Source organism: Vicia villosa, linkage group LG3 (genome assembly GCF_029867415.1).
Source record: "Vicia villosa cultivar HV-30 ecotype Madison, WI linkage group LG3, Vvil1.0, whole genome shotgun sequence".
NCBI classification, from domain to species: domain Eukaryota; kingdom Viridiplantae; phylum Streptophyta; class Magnoliopsida; order Fabales; family Fabaceae; genus Vicia; species Vicia villosa.
The window spans coordinates 193,192,033-193,201,461 of NC_081182.1; the positions used below are offsets into that span (position 1 = coordinate 193,192,033).

At 37.0% G+C, this 9,429-nt stretch overlaps 1 protein-coding gene across 1 annotated transcript; it reads right to left on the reverse strand.

Moving 5' to 3' along the window:
* Positions 1–944: 944 nt before the first annotated feature.
* LOC131593187 (uncharacterized) lies at positions 945–4,495 on the reverse strand. Its single transcript, XM_058865467.1, has 2 exons — positions 4,237–4,495; positions 945–2,374 (listed from the first exon to the last, which is right to left on the reverse strand). The coding sequence occupies exons 1-2, from the start codon at positions 4,325–4,327 to the stop codon at positions 1,347–1,349; spliced, it is 1,119 nt and encodes a 372-aa protein (XP_058721450.1). The 5' UTR covers positions 4,328–4,495; the 3' UTR covers positions 945–1,346.
* Between the last annotated feature and the right edge of the window lie 4,934 nt (positions 4,496–9,429).

Here is a 9,429-nt window from a genome sequence, read left to right on the forward strand (position 1 = left end):
CTTCAACCTTGTGCACCAACAAGATGGAGGATCATTCAACAAATCACTTATTTTGGATGGCACCAACTATAATTATTGAAAATTAATGATGATGGCCTTTTTCAAATCCATTGGCAACAAAGCATGGAAAGTTGTGATAAAAGGATGAAAACATCCAATGATTACTTTTGAAGATGATACAACCAGGTTGAAACCAGAAGCTGATTGGATTGACGCTAAAGATAATGAAGCTCTTGAAAATTCCAAGACTTAGAATTCTATTTTCAATGATGTGGACAAGAACATGTTCGGGTTGATCAACACATATTCTAAGGCTAAAAAGGCATGGGAAATTTTCAAAATTGCACATGAACACACATCTAGAGTTCGTATGTCAATGATGCGGTTTCTTACAACCAAGTTTAAGAATCTAAAGATAAATAAAGATGAATGAATAAGATGAATAATTTGAGTAAAAATATTTTATAATGAGATATGGATAATATAAACATAAGTTTGGATTAAATAAATATCCAGTCTATAAACTTTGTATGAGCTGTGTAATTCTAACCTCCAAGTATATAATATAAATATATAGTTTGGATTAAAACTAGCCACCAAAAAATTTGGGACTTTATAAAAGAACTACATTCTAACCTCCAAGGACCTAAGAGTTCGAGGTAGGGATCCATAACACACCATGTCTTTATTCTTTTTTCTATCAAACAGGATGTAGAGGGATATGTGACACCCTGAGTGGATTAAAAAAGAGAAATTACAAAGATCGGAGGACATAAAACCTAAACAAATATGAAAAGAAAAAAAAAAAACAAACAAAATGGATGATACAGAACAACCATAATAGGTATAAAGTAACCATACAAAATTAAGTGTGTCAACTAACGATCACAAATAAAGGAAACACGCCAAATAGAAAGATTTAGAAACAGATGAGCAAGGAAGTGTGAAAGTGAACAACATCTATCATGTACCACTTATAACACCAACTTTATGTCAATGATATACAAAGTTTTCAAGATCAAGATACAATACAAGCAAAGGCTAGTTACATGGCCCTTAACAAGGTAGCCAAATAAGTTGCTGAGTTTCAAGGAAGCCTTACTGATACATTTTCCACAGATACCGGTAAGTGTTTTCTACAAACCAAAATACAAGAGACAAGCCCGAAAATTTTCTCTATATAGTACCAAACTGTGACACAAAGTTTTCACCTCAAGGATAAAGCACATATAGCCCATACTCTTGCAACCAGTAACCATCTTCCAAAACTCCTGAGGAATAGTTACCCTCAGGTATAACCAAAAATCAAAGACTAATCAAAAAACGAGCACGGTATGGTGTGCAAACTATCGAGCGCGAAAATCCCTTTTTCTACTTTGTTCTCTCTTCCAGTAATGGCCTGTTTGACTATCACCCCTTTGAAATTGAGATCCATTATAGCCTGAATTATGTCTGTTATAGCCTTCTCTCATTTGGTGGTAACTCTGATTCCCACCAGTCCAACCTCCTCCGTTGTTCTTTCGAAATTGTGAATCGCTTGAAACATAAGCTTTTTCTTGTTGCTTCCATCTTGGTACATTCGTGCCGCCACTGTTTCCCCATCCTGTGTTCATTGGAACTACATTTTGTTTACTAGAGTTGTATTCCCAAGAGTTTCCAATATTAGCCGAATTGTTTGATTGTTGCTGGCACCAAGAACTGTCCTTAGCTTTTCCCCATCCTTTATCGTTTGGTGAGCATCCAGAATTCCAATTTCCGCACGGATTATTATGGTCTCTTCCTTCGTTCCAACCCCCCGACTTATCATGACCACCTTCCCAAGCATTGTCAGTTGGTCTTTGATTTCCATGAAAGAAGCTACTCTGCCAGGGATCATTCGTAGTAATCACATTTTCAGAATTATCATGATGATCCCATCGGTTTTGTCCTTGGATTATATTATTTTCTACACTTCTGCCAAGAGATTTTGCAGCACATTCCCAAGGATCTTCACCATCAACTGAAATCTTTGTTCTTTTATTTTTTACGACGTTCTCTTGTTCTTCTTCATCTTGCTCTTCTTCATCAGGGAGAGCAAAGTGTGCATTATCTATTTCCTTGATCAGTTCAGGGTCAATACAAGGATTCCAGTCTACTTTCTCGATATAAGCATCTGGATCAGGCGGAGAAATGTCACAGGGGAGGTTGTTGATTTTCGCCCAGTACTGTTTTTTGGCATTTTGAAATGCTTCTTCAGCACCTGAATCCTTCCAATCGAGTACATTTTGGTGGCAGTAGATCAGCTTCTTGGAATCAACAATCTTCTGCCATGCCACACATCCACTCAAAGTGCAATATTTCTTCTCCCATAGAGGGATTCCGTCGTGCCGAAAATCTAACAAAGTTGAAAAACAATAAATTCAGTACATTATTCATGGTGTTGCAATGGAAGAACAGTAACATAATAAATTATCACTGGTAACCAAAATACAAAAAGAAAAACCACAAAAGCTATGTCAAGAAATTATATGAAAGTTCCCTCAATATCGGAATTTTTCTTAAACTTTGACAACCAATGCCTATCGAACCACACCAATGATGTAGGGTAGTCACCTGATATGTATTGAAATTTTATTCAAATGAAATAGAGAAGAATTCCCCTGTTTGTCAGCACCTCCCAATGTCAAAAGGCCCCAATTTTAACAAATTGACTCAAGATCCTTCTCATCTGCTCACTTGGATTATTTATATACATTGTAATAATGTACTCTATCTCTCTTAACTGTTTGAATCTAATAACTATCTAATTGTCTCTAACTAATTAAAAGGGTTATCTAACAATACCCCCCATCCCCCATTACATTAGCATTACCCTTCTCCCATGTAGTGGAACTGGTGAGCAATGATACAACTGTTACCATTTTTGCCAGCAATCTTTTATATCTACTGCACCATCAACTGCATGGAGCAGTTATGGTTGTGGAAGATAGGTCAATTTGCATGTGAGCCAGAGGTGTGTCAGGAGTCACGATCCATCCCCTTCTGTGAGGGCTCAAACACCCTTTTATTATCTGTTCCAGCCTCGTACTATGACAAGGAGATGTTTCAGTCAACAATTCTATTTTCACTTCGTTCCTTCCTTACTGTGATTCCAGTCTCTAAACTACCCGTTCTTGGTGTTCCATTTTGGCCATAGTTTCATTTTCACCAATGTATCATCAGGTTTCTTCCACTTCCATGTTCATCAAAATGCTGGCTTCTCTTACTGTCTTTGCAAGGAACCTAACACCTAACAATCTTTGTCTCCATCAGCCAATTGTTTCCTATCATCCTCCCTAGCAGCATTTTCAGCCTCTTAAATTTCTTCCACCCTTTACATGATCCCCTCCCAGCCTTTTTTATAGATTTCCTGCACCCTTGCTACATTCTTTGGAATTCCCATTATCTGTTCGAGCAAAACTGTTCTTAAATCTACCAACTATTTCATTATAACTACCTAATTCCAGGGTCACCTAAAACCTCTAAATCACTTCTTTAACAAATACTAATACACCAATATCGAATACAGAAAGGCCTTCGCAACAACTACAATCACAACACGTACCTCTCTTTAAAGCAAGAAAACAAGTCTACCCAAGTTTTACAAACCTGATAAATACAAGATTAAGAGTTTCAATTTAAACCTAAAACCTCCCTAAAACTTCAAACACACATCTACAATCAATCGATCGAGTGCTAAATCAAAACATCAACCGAGAATATTAAGAGAGTTTCCGCAACCACATTCCAAAGTTCACTTTAAACGCTTAGCATGCAAAATGATAAAAAGCACAAAACATATCATTTCCACAATGAATCAATTTTCTTAAACCAAAAATCATCACTTTTTTTACACCAATGTCTTAAAAACCAACCCAGAAATCAATCCAACAAAACCTCTTCATCATGGTTCAACACCTCTAAACGGTTCCAAACCCAACAAAAACAAAATCACACCGTTCAAACAACCAAAAATACAGACAATGTGTGACACACCTGAACCAATTGATTAAAAAAACACTTAATTTGATTCGATTTCTAAAACAATTCCACAACAACCCTTTCTCTTAACCTAGGTTTTCTACCTAACTAATCCAAATTTAACAACAACAAAAAAAAACCCCTTTTCTTTATCCCAAACAAAGAAAGAACATCATAAAAAACCGTAAAAACAACAATAAATAACAAAAAAAGAAAAAAAAAAGAAAACGAAATTACCAGGAAGAGGGGCTTTGATGTCGTAGTAAACAGAAGGACGATCGGGGGATCTACGACGGAAGAACCTCGGACGATGATTCCATTTCCCCATTTTTCTTTGAATTTTTTGGCAATTTTTTCAATGATTCAAGAAATTGCAACGACGATTTTGAAAAGTGGGAAAGTTGAAAAGAAACTGAAGAGTTTTGAAACGGTTGTTTGTGGCAGTGAAATCGCTTCTTAGGATATTGCAGAAAATCCAGCTATTTATAAACGACTCGTCAGGTACTGTTTTCAGAAGAGTCGAATGTGCCACGTGTTGTGGTTATGTATCCAAAGGTACTTGTAGTTGTTATTGTTGTTGTTGAGAAACATAATCTTGTTTCTTTAATTTTACAAACAAACAAAAAAAAAGTGTATAATAGGAAAAGAATAGAATTTTGGAAATTAAATAAATTTTGTGATTTAAAATTTAAATGTTAGTCAAAGATATAGTGTGCTATAAGTAAAATTACCTGATAAGTCCCAACAAAATATGAAAAGATTTGTCCGTTGAATCAGTTTCACTTGGTCAAAGTTGAACGAGTCTGCAATAAGTTAAATTGATCGATTTTTATTATTTGAGAAATTGCTATTTCGATCATTGCCCTATTATGATTAGTGAGAAAATTCAAAACTAAGGACTGAAACCATTATGTCTGTTTAATTATTGGAAAGAGCTGTATTTGGAGGTTGTTGGAAGTCCAAGGATGGGGTGGGTATGTACTTAAAGAGAAGATAAAGATGATTAAGAGACAGATCAAAGAGTGGAGCGAGAGTCATGCTATAAACTTGGACGGAAAAATAGAAGAGGCAAAGAAGAAATTAAATGAATTGGAGTTGAAAAGTGAAGCTTCAGAACTAACCACAAAGGAGGTAATATCTAAAAAAGAAACGCAGCTATTTTCATGGTTTAGGATGAAGACAATCATTATGTGGCAAACATCTCGGATGAAATGGCTTAAATAAGGGGATGCCAATACAAAATTCTTTAATTGGTGTATCATAAACAGAATGAAGATTAATGAGATTACATGTATAGAGACACAAGACTCAAAGTTAACAGGAGTTCAGGAGGTTAAGCAAGGAATTTTCGAAGAAATAGAATGGTGAAGAGGCCGGTTTTAGTGATGCGGAATTCAAGAGGATTGGTTGGGAGGATAATGATGCTCTTATAGTAGAACTTAGTGTTGACGAGATCAGAAGAGCTGTCTGGGACTGCGATATCTCGAAGAGTCCTGAACCAGATGGTTTAAATTTTGGGTTTATCAAAGAGTTTTGGGATGTGATTAAAGAATACTTTGTTCGATTCGTCTCTGAATTTCATTTGAGTGGTCGGTTAGTTCGGGGGAGCAAACAGTACCTTCTTAACTCTAATTCCAAAAGTTGAGAATCTAGTGAAGTTGAATAAATTCAGACCCATATCGCTTATTGGATGCATGTACAAAGTTCTAGCTAAAATTCTTGCAAATAGGTTAAAGAAAGTGGTTAATAAAGTTATATCAGAATCCCAATTTTCTTTCTTGAAGGGAAGACAAATGCTTGATAGTATTCTTATCGCAAACGAGTTAATGGACGATGCTAAGAGGAGAGGGAAAGAAGTCTTATTCTTCAAAGCTGATTTTGAAAACGCATACGATTCGGTGGATTGGAATTTTCTTGATATAACGATGGAAAAAATGGGATTCAATGAAAAGTGGAGAGGTTGGATTTCCAAATGTTTACAATCTGCCTTCGTGTCAGTATTAGTAAACAATTGCCCTACTAAAGAATTTATGATGGAAAGAGGTTTGAGACAAGGGGGTCCTTTATCCCCTTTTCTCTTTTTGTTGGTGGAAGAAGGCTTTAATACAATGATGGTGAAAAGCATCCAAATGAAGCTTTTTGATGAGTATGAGGTTGGTAAAGAGGATGTGAAAGTGTCGCATATTCAATATGTCGGTGATACTATCATTGTGGGGAAGAGGAGTTGGAAGAACATTTGGGCTATCAAGGCAACCCTTCAACTTTTTGAGTTGATATCAGGACTTAAAGTAAAATTTCACAAGAGTTCATTGATCGGAGTTAACATCAATCTTTCTTGGTCAGAAGAGGCCGCTGAGGTTCTAAACTGCAAGGTTGGGTTTGCCCCATTCAAATAACTAGGACTCCTGGTAGGAGATAACCACGAGAGGGTGGGAGCGTGGAAGTCATTGGTTGATACGGTGTGATGTAGGCTGGCCTCTTGAAATAATAATTATCTATCAATTGGTGGTCATATAATCCTCATGAAGCCATCTTTTATTCTCTACCCATCTACTACATTTCTTTCTTTAAGGCTCCGTCAGGTATCATTTCTCATTGTTATATAATGGAATTAGGATAAATTAAATAAGATAACCTTTGTTTCATCACAAAAACACGATAACCTCTGCTTCTTGCCTCATATGGGATCTGGAAGATGAGTTTTTTCTTTGTGTCTGAGACTGTAATGCTTCTATAAACCTTGACTTAATCTTTAGATTATTTCATACATACTTTTTTTAATTCAGGATACTAATGTTTGGCTTAGAAATAGAAGCTCTAACAAGTGATATGTGCAACAAAATCTAGTGATTTATAGAAACACAAACACTACATGTATCTCCCATGATCTTATTCCCTTTGCTTGCTACTTTATGTGTGAGTTTGACATGTTGACATGCTTCCGAATTTGTGTTGTTATTAATGTGTCGGTGTGTTAGCTGAAGATTTCGTCTTGTAATATTTGTCCTTCGAAGAAGTGGAAAATCGAAGGAAAGATGGTTACTGATGGCCATCCCTTAAAAATAAAAGATGGCTACTGATGGCCATGCTTCGAGAATAAAGATTTCTAAGTTCGTTATGAAGATAATGAATACTGAAAGCTAGCGAAAGTATGTGTCTTCGGGGACTTAGACAAAATTTATAAAATATATTCGAGTATTACTACTTAGCGTGTTTTCGTAGTGTTTTTAATACACTGCCACGCGTCGAAGACGGACTCAGGCGGGAAGATTTGAAATTCGAAGACGGTTTTCGTAACTGTCCAAGTAACAGATGGCGTCGCTAGAAGTTCTTATGAGAGACGTGGCATCAGATTAGTGTAGGACCGTTAAGGTCGAAACTAGTATAAATAGGAGTCTTAATGTTAGGATTCTCTGTGTTCATTTTGTACAAATCACTCACATATTTACTCAAGTATCAAGCGTTAAGAGAAAGAGTTCGCTGAGAAAATGTACGTATGACACCACCACTTTAATACATGTGTATTATCTTTCGTTTTCGAATATCTTTCAGAATTACTGCATTCCATTTACTTCTTGCCATTTACATTTCTGTATCTTTACTTTAATGTCATTTACTTTCGAATTACTTTCATGTCATTTATTTTCAAAGTCTTTAACGTTTCTGCATTCTAAGATTCTTTACGTTTAACAGTCCTTTTAGTTTCATATATTATGTTACTTATCTTTTCATTAAAATCATACTTACATATAACAAAGTGATTATCAAGATTACTTGTTCTTTAATCGAACAACGCTTATTGAAGAAGACGAATCATGAATATGGTTCGAATGAGCATTGATAACAATCTTTTTGACTATGTGTCCTAGGATCAATCTAGTCGATCCTGCGAGTAACCAAATCATATTTATTATAGTTTGGAAGACTAGCGGTTGTTTACCGGAAATCACCGTAAACAAATTGGCACGCCCAGTGGGACAGTGTCAAGCGGATTGTTTTAATCAATTGCTTTATTTTTGTCTAGACAATATCAAGACCTTGTATGAACCTTAGGAACGGTAAATTAACGAACAGTGCACAACCGATTCCCAAACGAAGGTACAACAGGAGAATGGTCGTTACGGCCAGTGCAGGGGGTGATCAAGATCCCCCACAAGGTTCAGGATCAGGAGCGGCAAATTTAACTTCCACTCAAGGAACACGGGATACAACGGGTCCAAATGGATCGAGACCTGCAGATAATTCCCAGGCTATGCCTGAAAATAATACAGGATCCTCAGGGACTATTCCAGTTTCAGTGTCGACAACCGCACCCTCATCCACAAGTGCAGAGGACGTACCATTTTCCTCGACAAATGCTGCAAACAATTTGTTTGGTCAAGGCACGAATTCTGCTTTCGAATGGAGACCAAATAATCCATATGGAATGCCATACCAATATGGAACTGGCGTACGAGGGGCAGGACCTATATATGCCCCAACTAACAATGCGACATTTTCACTGAATGTTGGTTCAGTGGGTCGAAGTGCACACAACACTAGTTTTTCTACCCAGATGCCCCACTTTACCACAAATAACCAAGCAGCATTTCGACAAGAAATGGATGCAAGCAACCATGATATGCTAGGGGCTTTGGCCAGAGAATTGACTTCAATTTTAAACCCACTAGTGACAAATATTGCTACTACAAATAGGGAAAACGTGGAGATTTTCCAAAAGATATCATCTCAAATGAATCGAATGGCAGAGTTCATGGGAGTAACACCACCTAGAAGGAAAGACAAACAACCTTCGAATCAAGAAGAGAGGCCCGTTATGGAACGTGTACAAGATATACTTCCGTTATCTAGGACAGCCACTAGGGATGTAGGCCCCTCACGAAGAACAGAGACGATCGAAGGAACTCCAGTAATTAACTTAGAGGCTTCAAATCAAAGAACCATCCCCGTTCGACAGGAAACGGAGGAGGAGCGACCCAGATTAAGGATTATGGGTAGGAACGAACACCCAGATGAGGTTGTCCAAAGAGTCAGAAGAGAAAATCTGGCTACAGAAAATAACTTAACTGCCATGATAGAAAGGGTTATGGCCAATAATGGCCTTAATACTGGACTTAGACGTCCAAATTATACATCCCCTATATCAGATTATATCATGCAGACAGAATTGCCTAGGGGCACTAAGGTACCCAAATTTACAAAATTTTCAGGCGAAACTAATGAGTCAACGGTGGAACCTATCGCTAGATATTTGACAGAAGCAGGAGACTTAGCGGGAAATGAGGATTTAAGGATCAAATATTTCCCTAGTTCGCTGACAAAGAATGCCTTCATTTGGTTTACTACTTTGCCACCAAATTCGATAGATGTGTGGGCATACTTAGAAAGGTTGTTCCATGAGCAATTCTATATGGGCCAAACTAAGATAAG

What these genes read in the sequence shown, in the direction of transcription:
- LOC131593187 (XM_058865467.1), bottom strand. Translation starts at nt 4,327, where the DNA reads ATGGGGAAATGGAATCATCGTCCGAGGTTCTTCCGTCGTAGATCCCCC. An exon ending in CATCAAAGCCCCTCTTCCTG is followed by an intron (nt 2,375 to 4,236) that starts GTAATTTCGTTT and finishes CAACTTTGTTAG; the next exon opens with ATTTTCGGCACGACGGAATC.